At 39.5% G+C, this 16,798-nt stretch overlaps 1 protein-coding gene across 2 annotated transcripts in view; it reads right to left on the minus strand.

Annotated features, from left to right (window-relative positions):
- Positions 1–545: 545 nt before the first annotated feature.
- Positions 546–16,798, minus strand: part of LOC133441840 (CD166 antigen homolog) — a 43,613-nt gene continuing 27,360 nt past the window's right edge. The window contains exons 2-16 of one of the 2 annotated variants that reach the window (XM_061719522.1): positions 15,661–15,767; positions 15,255–15,471; positions 14,798–14,862; positions 14,311–14,398; positions 13,943–14,116; positions 12,024–12,148; positions 11,776–11,908; positions 11,336–11,448; positions 11,115–11,241; positions 10,089–10,210; positions 6,826–6,958; positions 6,111–6,140; positions 5,548–5,659; positions 2,253–2,391; positions 546–2,170 (exon numbers count right to left, since the gene is read on the minus strand). In XM_061719522.1, the coding sequence (XP_061575506.1) occupies positions 2,289–2,391; positions 5,548–5,659; positions 6,111–6,140; positions 6,826–6,958; positions 10,089–10,210; positions 11,115–11,241; positions 11,336–11,448; positions 11,776–11,908; positions 12,024–12,148; positions 13,943–14,116; positions 14,311–14,398; positions 14,798–14,862; positions 15,255–15,471; positions 15,661–15,767 (1,649 nt within the window). In that variant the 3' untranslated portion in view covers positions 546–2,170; positions 2,253–2,288. The remainder of the gene's footprint in view (positions 2,171–2,252; positions 2,392–5,547; positions 5,660–6,110; positions 6,141–6,825; positions 6,959–10,088; positions 10,211–11,114; positions 11,242–11,335; positions 11,449–11,775; positions 11,909–12,023; positions 12,149–13,942; positions 14,117–14,310; positions 14,399–14,797; positions 14,863–15,254; positions 15,472–15,660; positions 15,768–16,798) is intronic. The other variant, XM_061719523.1, reaches the window with a different exon arrangement.

Here is a 16,798-nt window from a genome sequence, read left to right on the forward strand (position 1 = left end):
ACCTGATATCAGCTCCAGGCCTTTTATCGTGCTTCATTTGCTTTGAAGTAATGAACCTCGACTTTAGCCATCGACTTTAGAGATCCTGAAAAGGGTACTTTGCTCTAAATAGTTGCAATTCTTACATGATAAATTGAAAATTTTGGAGAAATCTCAGATTAAAACTGAAAGGCCACACTTTTATTACATCTTAACTGTTTTTTTCCCCAGACTATCTGCAGTAAAAAAAAAATTGTCATTGTTGAAATACTTTTGGACCCAACTCTGCATCTGCTTCTTCCTACTCAGGATCCTGGGGGTTTGCGGTGAACTATCCCAGGTGTTTTGGGGCTGAAGGCAGGGTAAACCCAGCCCATGGTCCATCACAGGGTTCTAAAATTACATCTTTAAAATTATTATGTCCTTAATGGTTTCAATACAAATACAATGGCAGATCTGTAAACTTAAGTCTCACACCAAAGAAAACCAAGGAACAACTTGAACGGTTTGTTCTTGACATCAAGAGATGAAAAATTTGAAAACTTTGACAAATTGAGCAGGCATGCTTTTCCAAATGTACACTTTATTTTAAACAAAAGTACAAAAACAAACATCCGATATTTACAATACTTGCATGGCAATGTTCACTTTCTTTGGTCATTATTCCAATTTGATGGTTTTTCACAAGGTAGGCAACAAACGAAAGCTGCTTGGAGATGTGACATTATAACATGCTGGATATATTATTCAACCGGACACTGAGCAAACTACTGATGGCTGAACTTAATTACATATTTGTAAGGTCTGCAAGCAATTTATCAATAGTTTTCAATCCAAAATATCAGTAATGAGACCATTATTAGATTTGCCTACCAGGATATTTAATCTAGTACAATATAAATAGCAAAAAGAAAATTAAATTCACAAACTTCACAACTACATCCCGATCTTGATACATTTTTAAATTTCGCAAATGCTCTTAATGGACCAAAATTGTGACATGTACAGCAGCACATATTCCATCGTATTCTACACAATTGTGACGTGAAACATGAACCCTAGTGCACTAAACAAACTGAAGCAGTTGCAGGTAGATTTTCAAAAGAAGGCAAACATATCATGAAGGCTACTTTGAGACACTAATCCTTTTCCACGTTGTGTCCTTGATTACAAAATGATCCCACGGATTAACAATCGTTCCTCAACACTGACGGAGCACAATCTGATCATTTCTGACTCACATTCTTGACAGATGAGCTATTCTTTCGTAAATGCAGGCTCAAGGACAATTTCATGGGAGAGGTGTGACAGTGAGCTTAATGTAAAACAACATGTGCAGCCAAAATACAGCCAAGAAGACAACTTGAACAGTGCTGTACATTCTCCCGGAAAGCCACCTGCTCGGGTTGCAGGGTGCTCATGTCAAATGTACAGTACTCTGAGGCAAAGACAGGCAAAATGAATTGTCATTTCTCCTCCTGGTTACACACAATCAAAGAAATAAAAAATATTAACACCAAAGAACTTTGTGACACATCACTTACTTACAGCAATGTGACATGAAAATCAGATCACCATCTACAACTAATGCTGAGTATACCGATATACCCTAAGCCCTTTCAGGAATTTCACCTCAATCTCAAAATGTTTTCCGCCAACTCGACAAACTGAAAAAAACAAAAGAAAGCACAAATAAACTACTACTGTGTACTGATGTTGAAGGCAGAGGTGCTTTGACTGCGGTGGCATCTAACTAAAAAGCAATGGTGGCAATGTCCCTTTAGTCTCTGCTTTGTTTTCAGGAGTCAAACACAGACTAATGCATACCTACACATCCTTACAGCAAAGGCAACTGGTCTAGTAGTAACTTTACTTGCATCAACTACAGAACAAAAAAATCTGAATTTTTTCTCACTTTCCCAGTTTCCATTTTAACAAACATGAATTCTAATAGTAGACAAGTTTACACATGAATCAGTAGTGCAGACAAGTTATGTATATAACATACAGTATCCATTCCTCTTTTTTTTCATAATGGAGGGGTTAGGGGTTGATGGGCGCAGGGGATGTCTGGATATGCTTTTTGTAAGTCTCCCTGAAACCAAATCCAAACTGTCTTCATCCCAATGTACACTCTTTTATTTCCCCAAGACAGAGGTGAAGAGAAATGTGCAAAAGTTCTATGTTCTCACTGCGAAGAAAAGACAAAATCAATGTTATTTGAGCAGGAATGACTTTGTTAATCTTTCATGAGCACATGTTTTCTTCTCTACCTTTCACTTCCCCAGTTCAAGAACGGCTGCCTTTCTTTACACCTCAGCTTTCTGGCTGTTCTCCTCCACTTTCTCCTCCAGTTTTTTCTCCTCTTCAGAAGATCCATTCTCCTTCTCACCAGTCTTCCAGCTTCCTTGCCTGACAAGACAAAAAAAATGAAACATTTTTTACATGATGTGCAAATAACTCCCCACTCTCCATGGGTACTCATAGAGATAAAAATGAATTATCTTGTTGTGGTGGGAGATCTGGAGGACAGTGCTGGGATCCTGCTCAGGGGCACAACTACAGAGAGTGTGGGCAGTGTAGCTGCACTGGACCCCGCAGGGTGGGACCCATGGCACATGCAGGCCCTCCTTAGATTACACCTGGGCCACGGTGTCAAAATTATGATACTAGCATTTTAAATTAAAATGCCCTGCCTTGAGATTTGAAGTCAAATATTCACACGATATGGGAATATTGACTATTTCATATATAAATATATGCCTATCCGCCTTTAGCAAGGTTTTTGTAGTTTTATTAGGTAGAAAAAGACAGTACAAAGCAAAAGTATTTCAAAAATATCATACAATAGTTTGAGGATACTAGGTCTGCAATGATTCCTGGAGTAACCTTATTACAAGAAATCATGGAGGAATTTCCTCTGCCTCCAAGCCTCGTTTAATTCAAAACTAAATGTAAAGCTCACGTTTTGCACGGATTCTTTTTAGAGCAAAGATACTCTATACAGAAGATCACGCATTACCGTTACTGCCAATGGTATGAAATGGTATACACTTCCTGTCTCCTAAGTGGGTGTGGGCGTGGTCGCCCCTCTCCTCACATCGTTTTGGAACATACAACACTAGATACAGTACAACTTTAATATTTGCGCCTTATTTTGCCGCTCGTTTTTTTTTATCTGCTACCTCAATGTCTGATATCAACCCAGTACAAGATCATCGGATCAGTCTAATATTCTTTTTTTCCCTTCCAAAAAGACTTCAATAATAACAATAACAGTATTATTAACCAAAGAAGCAAGTTTTATTTTTATTTTAAATTTCAGTTTATCCGATGGGAAAACGACTTTGGCAGTTCTGCAGTGACCGACGACTCTGAATCTCTGAATCACCACCAGAGAGGAGAGCTATGAGAGCCAAATCTTGCGAGAGTGTGTTGCTCAGACAGAGACAGGTCTCAAACAAAGTTCACGTTCACTTTTCCTATAGGACTCAATACTCAATACTCTCCAAAAAATCTTAATTCTCCAGAATCGTTTTGTAAGACTTGCATCTCGATCCGTCTGGGATGTTACTGCTGCTCCCTTATTTAAATATCTCCAGATTCTTACTATTTATGACATCAACAGTTACCAAATATGCATTTTTCTTTACAAGATATTTTCCTCAGAAGGAAATGTTCCTAAGCACTTTAGGACATACTTTGCTACAAACTCTCAATTTCATTCTTACTCAACACGGCAGGCCCTAGCCCCACATCCCCCTAAATGTCTGGAATCTAGAAGCCAATTTTTGTTTAGGTATAGAGGTGTCAAAGTCTGGAATAGTTGGTACCATATTGCAAACAATTGTAGGTCCCTATCCATGTTCAAAAGTCACTCAAGAGAACATTTAATTCAACGGTGTAGCCAAGAAAGCTCTTGCTTTTCCCACTGTTAATGTTTCTTTTGTACTTCATATTCTGTGTTGCCACTTGTTCAGCATAATATTCATATTTTCATGATCATGTCTTTATAGGTCAACAGTATTTTTTTATTTTCATTCATGTTCTGCATGCAATTTTTATGATGTATTATTTTTATTTTATTTTATGATTTTGTATCCTCATAACTATATTGTTAAATATTATTAGGTGGGGGCTCCTCATAAGCCTACTGGCTTGCTCGCTCCTCCCTGCACAGTTTCTTTTAACTGCACTTATTTGTGTGGTGTTATTTTTATTGTATGTGCTAAATAAAACTAAATTAAACTAAACTAAAATCCACATGATTCTCTATACTGTTCTCATGCCTGGCTTCCTGCAAGCTCAATCTGCTGTGTGTAAAATGATGCAGCTTACATGGGGTTGAGCCCACACATGTGTGTGTGTGTTCAAACTGATATGAGAAAAACTAATAAGATAAGGATTCTAGTTGGTCTACATTCACTATGTTAGGCAGGCAAATCCACTTACATAGGGTTCCCCTCTAGGGCTTTTTATATAAAAGGGGCACTTGGGCCCCTCATTATAAAGTTACGCTAATGATCCTACAGGTCCCACAGGAGCCAACAATAATCCTCAGGAGCTTCGGGGAGCAGGTGGCTTTAGCATTGGTGTTAGTGAGCGTTTGCGGTCAAAAATAAATAAATAAACTACAGGTCCTGATGGGACACCACAGTAATGGAGTGAACAGGTTAAGTGTGAATATCAACTGATAATTGATTAACAATATTTAAGTAGAAATGTAGCCATTTGTGGACCAGTTACGTGATCAAAAAAGATCAGATTCCCGTAATCTGGAAAATGCAAAGGAGTAAAAATAAAAGACGAAAAGAAAAACAAATGATCACCCTTAAATGAAAATATCATTTTTAGTTAGTTGCATTAGCTTGAAATTGCTCATATCGTTTATAGTTTACCTTCCTGCTGCTATAAATTAGGTATAATATCATATGGTCTATGCTGTTGGTATTATTGTGGACTTGATAGGTGCAGGATGGTGACTACGGCATTGGGCTGAAATAGAAAACAGTTGTGTTTTAAAGAAACTAATTCATTATTAGATTCATGCGGGGAGTAAATGAAGCTTAGTTAGACACTTTATGAAATTAATACAATCTAAAGAAACATGCTGCTGCTTTGTACAAATTGAAAAAAACAGGTAATAACAAGTGTTAAACTCCACATGATTTTCTTTTTAAACAGACAATGTGTTCAGTTAGAAAAATAGAAAAATACCACCTCAGATGAACAACCGTTCATGATGCATCACACGGGGTTATCATGGGTTTAATAAACTCAAACAGAGAACTGGTTCTGCAAGCTATTGCATAATGTGGTGTATGTAGTTTTTCATCCACTTCTGCATTTTGGCTTAGTTTCTGATGAATTAATAGTAAAACAAGTCTTTTTTTCATCTGAGGCTGTATTTATCTAATTTTAAGACCTTGAATGATCATAAAAGTAAGTGCAGATGAATGAAAAAGTTAAATTGTTTTTGACTGAATGTGAGGAAGATATTTTGCGTTAAAAAATTAAAGGAACAGCATTTGCAGAAAGGTTCATGCGGAGTTCATGCGGAGAACTTACTTGGATTTCTTCATGTAAACCCAGTATGCCAGGGCTATGACCAGAGCGGCCACGAGGAGGCCGACCACAACTCCCACGACTAGTTTAGTTTGGTCACCGTCCTCCGACTGGTCTGTGACAAAGAAAAGATCAAATCTAATTTTCAGAGCTGTGCTACACATTTCAGTGTGAAAGTCCAGGCTTGATGCATGTAGGGAAATCAAAAATATTAATGTGCATTGATGAATGGACACATTTGCACTGAGCATGATTATGATTAATTGATCTGGCTGTTAATGGCAGGTATTCAGTTTCATTTCTTCAGCCAAGGGGACTATGATCAATGTTGACATCTTGTCAGGATGCTGGTCGTTCCATTCCTCTTATTCATTTCTTAAAAAAAAAAAAAAAAAAAACGCTACCTGAATACAGATTCTTTAGCTCAAAATTTCAAAACGATGTCAAAGATACATACAGAGTTTGACAAAGAAGATTCTTCAAGTGAGATATATTTGAGTCCCCTGTAGTGTTTACTCTTCCCTCTCCCAAAGTTTCTACCAAGCAAGAAGACTGCTACAACTTACCTTTTTTATCCATTCTCACCTCCTCAAATACTGAAATCAGATATAAAATAAAATTAACGTCCAACCAAAAGGCGAAAAAAAAAAAAAAATAAGAAGAAGGAAATTAAATAAACAAGTTTGTTGGCAGGAAAAGTGACTAATCTACTTCTATTCTAGGTTTGCATGCAAAGAGGGAACAGATTAAATCCAGCATCCCAACATACACACACTCAACGAGGTGGAAAATAGATGTGAAAAGCTCTCCCGAATGGGAGTGAGGAGGCAACAGGGAGCACAGGATGATACAAACAGTGAACACTTTTAGAAAACAATGTGGAAAAAGTGCAAAATGCATGCATTAGTTAAATTCTGACAGTGGCAGTGTGAGTACAGCGTGACCTAAATAGGCAAACAAACTTGAGCAAGAACAAGAACCTGAGAGTGACTTCATTTACCTTCTACTTTCATAATTTACAGTATTGAATAATTAAATTCTGGGCTCCATTTGTATGAGCTATATTCTCTAATGTGGGCGACAGAGTGAAATAAAACTGGTTGAATAGACAATGTTCATGTCAGGCCTGGACGGTGGTTTCACTAAAGCATCCAAACATTAGGTTAGGATGACATGCAGACAGAGAGGGTTAGTGGGTGAAATCAGAAGACATTTAAAAAGACAGATCCCTTGAAGAAGACAAAGCAGAGAGACCTAAGTGGACCGTCACTGCGTACTTACGAGAAGACACATTTATAGCTTTGGTATCGATGCCAAACTCGTTGGACACCGTACAGAACACTGTAAGGTTTGCAGACGGCACAACTGTGATCTTGTGGGTTATCTTTCCGTTGACGAAGGAGCCTTCATTGAGCTGAAAAATAAGAGGAGGAAATCCCAAGAAATGTTAGTTTTCCCACAATTACACCACTAGGTGGGGATGTTACACAGATGACGCAGACTTTCCGTGACAAAGGAACAGCTTGTGTCTGTGGGATGTTGGATCCCGAGTCTCCAGGGAAAACCCCAGACACAAAGACAGACTGCCAACACCCCTTTCACATCCTCTGCATATACAAGAGGATGTAGCAATTTTGTAAATCCGAGCTAATGAGCCCAACGCTGTAGCCGTGAATTTTCCTATCACGGTCCAGGTCTTAAAGGATGAAGTGAAGGAACAGAAACACGACTTTAATTGTACTCATGCGTCCTGGAAGCACCGAGAGTTCAGTGCCAGTTTAGAGTCTGTAAATTATAGTGTGCAGTTTCAGGTTTTAAAGTAGTTCTTATTGTTTAAGACAGACAGACAGACAGACAGAGAGCTGAAAAGCATCCGGCACATGCCCTGAGGTTCAAATGTAATTCATAGGTTGTTTTTTTTTAAGGCTCACCCATCAGTGTGCACACAGGTGCACCAGACAAACAAAAAGAGGAAAAAACTCCCATTGTGTTCATAAAAAAACTGTTGCCAAATACTGAGTTTCAGCCTAAGAAAACAAAGAAATGTATTCTTTTGAAACATTGGATACAAACCTCCTGGAAATCTTTGGACCAGATAAGTTCAGGCATCTGACAGCTCAGGAAAACAATGGAAAATAACTTCCATGCACATATCAGGGAGCCTTCACCCACTCCGCTGAAGCTGAATCAGGACACTTAAACAAACCACATCTGCCTAATCCCAGTGGTCTGAAAGTCTACCAGAGCTTCATTTTAAATTGTAACTACACACTATTCACCAGATATTGATCTTGGGTCCCTCTTAAGTCCTATTATGTTCTGTAAGTATTGTCTACTGATACTGCAGGACCTCTGGTTTAAGGATGTCACTGCAGATGTTACTGCAAGACAAACCTGTTGCCATCTGACACAGGAAGACCATTGGCAGAATGGATTGCTATGACAACCGGTATCGATTCACCCAGAAAAGAATAAATCTTTAAAGTCAAAAAGAGACAGAAACACAAAAAAACATTTGGAGTGTTGAATGACTTGAAAACTTTATCCGAGACTCAAGGTGATCAGATGGGAGACTTGAAGAATAGGTGAGATGTCACTTGTTGAAGCTGATATCTGTCTTGTTATTTCAATAAACTGTTACGCTCTACTGCGCTAGAAGATAACAAGCACATGGGGGAGAAACGTTTCTCCATAATCTACCACTGAAAAATCATCTTGTCCCAGCTTGATGGGTTGTATTTGTCTCAAATGCCAATGATGATAAAATCGTGTTGCTCAGCTACTGAAACGTAAACTCTGGCAATTTCAGAAGCTGGAATGTTTTTTTATGAACTGCAAATGCTCGTTTAAACAGTAGCGAGCCAACAGATCTTGTCTGTTGTCTTTAATGCTGCTGCTAGTCAATGAGTGATGAGACGTTGTCTTTGAATTGTCTTGTGCAGGAAATGTGCTAAACAAATAGACTTGCCCTGTCCTGCCTTTGCCTTTAAAGGGGGCATATTATGAGCATATACTGTGTATGGATGCCTCAAGTGTCTACCAAATCAAAAGCACTCACATAAAACATCCCTGCAATTTAGTTTTGGACAGTCTTAGTCTGAAAATGTTTTATTCTTCAACCCTTCAGATTTGAAGGGTGCATAACCAGCACAGGAGAGGGGCGGAGTCGAGTCAAATGGATGGCTTCACCCCTTTAAACCAGCTGCTATTAAAGATATCTGTAGAAATAAGTTGATATTGTCGCTACACTCACGACCTCAGGACATCATGTTAGCTTTAGGTCGGAAAAAAGGGCATACCTCCTCTCTAAAATCGTAATAGGATTCGTAAAACGTGATGACGATTTGTTTTAATTTTTCTTTGGCATAGTGTGGGTGGATTTTAGTTCCCTGCCTACACGAGAAGCTGTACTGTTAAGTGTGACCAGGTATGACATATACTGAAACATGGCAAATATGACCATTTTATAAAAATTAGACACTTTTTTTGGGACGGTAAATGTTCTGATGAACTAAAACCCAACAGCTGGGAGGTACCACTCTGAACATGTCGCTGTTGTGACACATGTTTACTTTGGGACTTCAGACTGAACTTTTCTTCCTGTTTGGCACAAAAACCACTTAGTTGGGACAGGACATGATCATGAAATCTGACAGCTCAGTAAAACAAGATGCGCTGTACACCCCCGAGAGTTCACATGCATTTACGTCTGCAATGGTTCAAACTTTCATTAACATTTAATTAACCAGAGCAACACACATTTGATAAAAGTGGCCCATCTGTACCGCGCTTGTTAGCGGTTAACCAAATGATGGCTCCCATTTTCATCAGATTCTGGAAAGTTTAGTGCATAATAATAAAAAAGTTGTTGAGCAATTTTGGACTATAATTACATACATCGTGTTACTTGGATTGGCACTGCGGATCAAACGAAGAAGGTCGCCACCGGCAAGATCATATGCCTGCAGCATGATTCTTTTTACATTCTCACTGTGTGTCAGTAAAACTGTCAAAACTCTGGTTAAGACACCTTAAATAAGCCTACCTGCAGTACCTGCAAGTATGACAACATTCTGTATTTGTCGTTACAGCAGAGTGAGTCTTTTTACTTCTGTGATGCCTATACACGTAGATGATCCTGCTACGGTGAGATTTGGAAATCTCAGTCACGAGAAGACTGTAAAGTCGAACATCTTGTCTTCCATCAACCGCTTTAGAAGAGTTTTATTTCTAAAAGAGGGAAGAACTAAATATGCATTATACATATACACCAGTGCTATTGATTTATATGTTGCGGGTAATATACTATATTTGCTTCCAAGGTTTCGTCAAGCCGAACAGAATGATAAAAACCTTTTGAGCGCTGAGGGAAGAGAGTACAAGAGAGAGAAAAATTCTTTCACTGTCATGAATAAATGCATGTGCACTTCTATAAAAAAACTGATGGATACGACCCTCCGAAATCACAAGAATTATCCGGGAATGAATTTCATATAATTCTGACAAGGGGGGGGGGGGCGCTTTGGGTGTGTGAGCGTGCATACCGAAGTGCCATTGATGCTCCAGGAAACAGCTGGCTTTGGGGAACCTTCAGCCTCGCAAATTAAGACTTTATGTTGGCCGTCCTCGCTGCGATGTTTGGACAGCTGCCTGATAACCGGAGCACCTGCGAGAGCACGTACATCTTCAGACACATCTCAATTAGAAAACCATTTGTCATGGTTGGATTTTGTTCATCCTTACTGACAGAGGAGATTTTTTGGGTTTAAAAACTCTCTGAATCAATCGCCTTTCTACCCACAATCAGCCGAACAGACACCCGTCATTCTTGTGATTAATATTAGATATTCAAGGATTTACTGTCACTCGCATCACATTTGCATGTAATAAAATAATATAAATGAGAAAAGACATAAAAGTAGAAATAATCCTATGTAAAAGAGTGCAATAACCTCCAGTTCAGTGGGTACAGAAAGTATTCAGACCCTTTTAATGTTTCCCTTTTTGTTTCATTGCAGCCATTTGCTAAAATCAAAAAAGTAAAATGTATTTCTCATTAATGTACACTTAGCACATCATCTTCACAGAAAAAACAGAAATGTAGAAATCTTTGCAAATGTATTAAAAAAGAAAAATGGAAATATCACATGGTCATAAGTATTGAATAATTTCCATACCCACTGTATATAATACATGGAGTGGAGATATGATACATTATATATGAAACGAGAGTATGGATTAAAATATGTCCATATAAAGGAAAGTCTTCATCGGTGCCTGAAAAAGCGAGCAAGTAACGTGCTATTCTTGGCTGTTAAATCTGTGTACAGTAAACAACTGTAAAAGCACATTGCTTCTGAGAATGAGTCTATGGATTCTGCGGCGATTGCTTGGCAGCTCCTGTAAGACCACAAAGTGTTTTTAGGCTTTGATTTTCTTTATTCAACTTTTTCTTTTATCTCCAGTGTTAGGACGAGCAAACTGAAAATGTATCTGCTATTCATACATGAGAATAAAATAAATCTTGTCAAGCAACTCCAAGCAGCCAAGAATTTCCTTTAAACCTTTACCTTCGACAACCAGCTCAAAAGCAGCTCTTCGGCTGAGCGCCCCCGTCGTCACCTCGCACTGATAGTTACCGGCGTCTGAGAAAGCCAGCTTGATAAACTTGGGCTCTTTGTTGAGTTTAACGCCATCCTGGGTCAATCGGAGAGAGTGTCACCATTTTCAATAACAAGTCCAAATATTTCTTCATCGATTTGAGCTTTGCTCTCTAAAGGATTGCTTTTACCTTTGTCCAGGAGACCTTGTGTTTCGAAGAAGAAACAATCTCGAGAGCTAGATCCAAGGCATCGCCGGCGTGCTTGACGATGCTCCCAGAGGGGATTAAATTGACGTCTAGGTCTGAAAAGAGGAGAGGATGACGAGACGATGGTTCAGAAGTTTGATAAGGGTTGAAATGTTTCCGCTGTTAACCACACAACTTTGCACTTGGCTCACAACACTGCACATCCGGCTTATTAGAGCCTGTGTGGTTGACACAACAGTTTTCTGTACAAATCGCAGGAGGACAGCCTGGCAAAGAGGCATTCGAAAGTTCTTTTCTCTAACAAACAATGCTCCCTCTCATTGTGACAAATAAGTCTGCAGGCAGAAGGAAAACAACACTAACAATAATGCAGGCATGTGGCAAAGTCGGAAGAAGATAATCTTTCTTTCTTTCCCCCTTACAATTGACAGTGACATTTTTAGACGCCTCCATTGTGGGGTCGTTCATTAGAGCGCATTTGTATTCCCCGGCGGTGTCGCGTGAGACGTTGATGATGCTGAAAGTGTCCGCGTTTTCCACTTTCTCCAACTGTCCCTGCGAAAGACATGAAATAAAACAACTGCAGGTTGGCTCATTGGTTTTATTTAACAACACAGCTCTAATCAGCGTTAAAAAGAAAGGGGGGAATATCTGCATTCTTAAACCCTACCTTTAGGTAAAAGATAAAGCTGGTTGGAGCTGGGTTTCCATCTGCTACACACTTCAGAGTGAGGTTGTCTCCTTCTACCAGAGCGTCCTGAGGGATGACCTGGAGGATGATGTTCTCTGTGGAGTCTGGGCAGACAGGAAGACGGTGAATATCTCAGAGGTGACACATGTCTGCGTGTAACGAGCAGATCACTTTCCCCGGCAGCTGGCTGGCTCCGTGCGCTCGTATGCTACAGACATCTCAAACTTTCTAAAACTGCACTCGCTACGAGCAACTTGAGAAGGAGACGTCTGAATTACTTATGTCTTCTGATGCACTTGACCAAACGTTTTCAAGGCTCAACGCCTCTGCTCCATTTGAGGAAAGCTCCATGCGGAATTTTTTCGTCAAACTCTTTCAGCGCACATACATTCATCGTTGTATCACAATAAGTTTATAACTTCAATACTTGATGCTGCATTCTGCAGAAATCTCAGTACATAGGGAAGAGACACTTCCTTTTTTTCTAACCTTCACCATCAAAGGTGTTATCGTTGCATGTTTTGGCTGGAAGTGAAGGGATTAGAGGACAAAAAAGTTAAACTCCTGCCAAGGGATGTACTGAAACCGCTAGGCATCCTCTGAATAGTCAGAGACGTGCTCCTGCAAATCTGGGAGGCAATGCAGATATTTTCCATCGCCTTTGCCTTTGGTGGGACCAACAGCCGATATTCTTGGCCTCCGGCTGATTTATGGACCGCACATATCGGGCCAAGACCTCCTGCTGGCCATTGTTTGAATGCAGATGCAGTAAAATAAAAATAATAAAAACAACCTAATAAGAAAAGTAAACTGTTAGACCAAGGTTTTGAGGCTGTTCTTGTGCAGCAAATTCTTCTTTTGCTGCTTCAAAGGCAAGAGTCTGTTTATTAGCGTTGGCATTCCCTGTGACTACATTTTTCAATTTTTTATGTTATATTGAGTAAGATTAGACAAGTGTTTACACACCAGACACTTAAGCAACAAAACCCCTTTAATAACTGAAGCACTACCATTTAATTCATATCAATACTTTTTAGTTTAACTATGAAAGGGGACTGGATTTTCTTTGCTCATGAGAAGAAAAGACACTGATACCAATAAATATAAAACAGATACAACTTGAGTAACAATAAATAAATGATTAAACAGGTTAACTGGAGAGTTTTTGTCATACCTTTTTAATAAAAGTGAGGTATCCACCCTTTTTTCTACATCGCTGGCTCTGACCACAACAGTACTGAACACCAGAGCCAAGAAGGAGCCGAAGAGCTTTGATCTCCTATTTTACTTGTGACAACTCAATTGTTGACCATTTCAGTTAAACTCAATAATACTTTATTAACCCTTGAGAGAAATTAGATTATTTGTAACATTGATATTTTGTCACACTCTTACGTGTGCGCTGTAAATGTTAAGTAAGAGTGAGAAGCTCACTTTGGCACAGACCGAACAAGGGCAAGCATATCTGCCTTGTAATACCTCTTTTAAACTGTATAAAAAGTGTGGGCATGAGACAGATGCCAGGCAGAGCTCAGTTGGCTGTTTGCAGGTTTTAACGAACCATCTGGTGGCTGCATCCAGAATAAGAGCTTTATTATTCCTCTAAATTAATTAGACTTGATGAAGAAAAAAAAAAGTTTCCCATAAGGTCAAACTACTCCTTTAAAAAAAAAAAAATCCCAGTTGATCAACATCTGGATCCAAATCTATGACAAAAACCAAGTGCTTGCTAGTGGGCACATGGCCCAATGAAACGTTAGATACGTTTATTTTACTCATACTACTTCCAAGAGAAACCATTAATGTGGTGTAGATTCTTTTTTTCATTGTGAAGCAGTGTCCCAGTGTGGCGGGTAAGAAGTTCATCTGCAAACAAAACCGTGTCTTCAGTGACTCACAAGTGACGCTCATGGTTACTGGGGGGGCCACCAGCTTTTCAACCACAGGATGCTCAGCGATGCAGGTGAACTGGGCTTCTGTGTCCTCCTTCTTGGCGGTGTACTTGAGTGTGGATGTTGTGGTTGACAGGCCAGAATCTGAGTCTCCCTGCACGGACTCTTCGATGACAACCTCTGGAGACAAAACAAAGAAGAACTTTTCTGAAAACTCTAACAAGGGGAAGAAACGAAAACAGACAAAGAGTGCAGCGACCAAATCACACCCTGCTGACGAGAAAAATCACAGTAGCCAAGTATTTTATAACAGCTGTCCCAGGCAATAAGATCCAAACATATATAGGAATGCAAAGAGAATGAGGGATGCACACCTTTTCCATCAGCCACCAGAGGTTTACTGTTCTTTAACCATGTGATGTTTGCAGCTGGATTAGCATCTCGCGCAACACAGGTTCCCAACTGTGCAACAAAAGACAAAAGAAAAAAAAACACAGTAATAACAATTAACTCTGCATTCAGTGAATCTTTTTAAAATGACTGAACATATGAGCAAATTAGCTTTTTTACTCTTTTCACAGCTTTTGAGGAGTAAAGAGTTTTCTAAGCAGTCGACCATGAAATGCCCAAAGCGTCGCTAAAGCCCCTTCAATCCTCTGAGTATCCTAATTGCAGAAGGGGGGGCAGTTCTGGTCTTTACTAATTCACGAGATCACTTCAAAGAGCTCATTACTGTAGCAACATGCATGGTCTCTGTGATAGCTCTCAAGATACATCGGAGCCAGGCTAGGGTTTCCTGGAATGAGCCGCTGCTTAAAACAATGTAGGCACAAGCAACATTTATCATTAAAAAAACTGCACCTTGGTGAGTTTGCCAATCTCCAGCTCCTCTGCTTTGTCAGATATCTCCAGGCCTACAGGCGACTCTGTAATACAATTAAAAAAAAAAAAGCGTTAATGAACAGGGTGCTAGTGGAGGCGAAGCTGCTGCTCCTGTCAGTCATCGTTGCACTTTGAAGAGGCCATATTATGCTTTTGTGGATTGAACGCTCTCCTTTCCTATGGCTTTCTTTGCATGTAAAGTCTGCAGAGTGAAAAAGCCTCAATCCTACAAAGGAAGAAGCTGCCCCTGAACTGTCCAAAATGGTTTGTTTGTAGTCCTGACTTTTATTTTTTTGTACTTTACATAAAAGCATCATAATGTAGTATTACACAGGAAAAAACATAAATTGTCTTTGAAGATTTGTAAAACTCGTACGCCCTGGAAAATGAGCATAATGTGCAAGCTCTAAAAAGTAGTATGCCAGTTTGTACTCACTGTGGACCATCAGATCAACTGGGTATTCTGCTATGTTGCCGCTTTTCACCACCATGCAGGTGAAAATTCGCTCGTCGGTGAGTTTGGCTTCAGAGAGCCGTAGGCTTAAGTCGGAGGTCAAGTTCACGCGACCCTTGTATTCATCTGTGGCGGTGATTACGACGTCCTGATTCGTTTGCTTGACCAGAAGATCCCCTGAAAGTCCCTGTCCTTTGTCCTGGAGAACAGAGCGGATCCGGTTGTTACCCCTCTTTCACATATGGCCACCATTATACATAAAAGCACAGAGGATTCATGCGGCGCCGCATGGAAGGGACGAATGCATGCACTCAGACTCAGCATGGCACAAACACGATAAGTGGGTCTCAGATGGATGTGAAAAAGGTTGACCTGTGTCGCGACTTACGTATTTCCATTTAGTCATTAGAATGTCATCCACTTTAATGGCTCCAATGTTGCAGGGGATCTCGACAGCTTCCCCATATAGGCCGATAACAGAATCCAAACCACGGACTGGAAGAGAGAAAAAAAACAGCACATATTAGGGCTGGGCGATATATCGAGATTTTAATATATATCGATATATTTTCAAACACGATATGGTATGAGACAATATCGTTTATATCGATTTAAAAAAAAAAAAAAAAAAATCTTTTTTTTTTACATTTTTTTTTTATGATTTTGATATAGCTTATTTTGTGACAAATTGACTTGAATGTTTTATTTGAGATTTGCACAAATGTTTTGTTATTTGCACAACTGTCAACCTCAGTGGAAAAGTCTGCCTGTTACTGTCTACATTGTATTAATTGCACAGTGTATTTTAATTTAATTGTTATGCAGGAAAGGGATATTTGTTTTATTTTATTCAAGAAGCATTTTTATTCTATATATGCAGGCAGTTTATTTTTATTTCATTTGTTTTATACATTTTGATATTGTGCAGACCTCTGTTAATAAAGGTACCTGTGTGACATTTGGCACGAGGCTTTGTATTAAAACTGACTGTTTTTTTAAGGGTTTGCCTCAGAAAAAAATGAAGCTAACAGAGATGCTATGCTATAATGCTTTGGGGGAAACCCCAATTAAGGCACAGAAAAAATATCGAAATATATATCGAGTATCGCCATTCAGCTAGAAAATATCCAGATATGACTTTTGGTCCATATCGTCCAGCCCTAGCACATATCTATAATATATATATTTGTGGACTGAAAGGCTCTAGAAAAATCTTAATCTTTAAACAACACAAATTAGTCCCTGAACACACAAAGAGAGCAGATTCAACAAAGTTCTGGTCATTTAATAGCTCTTTCCCTGGCATGAAAGTCTTTCAAAACATCGCCATGGCGACAGAGTGCTTGAGTGAGGGGAAGAAGGTGCCAGGAGAAGTGTCTCAGCAAGTTGTGATGAGGGGTTAGCGCCAGGAGGCGACCATGGCCCGAGTGAAAATGATGTGTTGCTCCCCTTTTTCTGGCATTGAGATATACATTTCTGAGCTGTTGGTGTTCAGGCTTGGGTGAATGCATGGGTGGGCGTGAGGA

The sequence above is a fragment of the Cololabis saira genome, chromosome 4 (assembly GCF_033807715.1).
Source record: "Cololabis saira isolate AMF1-May2022 chromosome 4, fColSai1.1, whole genome shotgun sequence".
NCBI classification, from domain to species: Eukaryota; Metazoa; Chordata; class Actinopteri; order Beloniformes; family Belonidae; genus Cololabis; species Cololabis saira.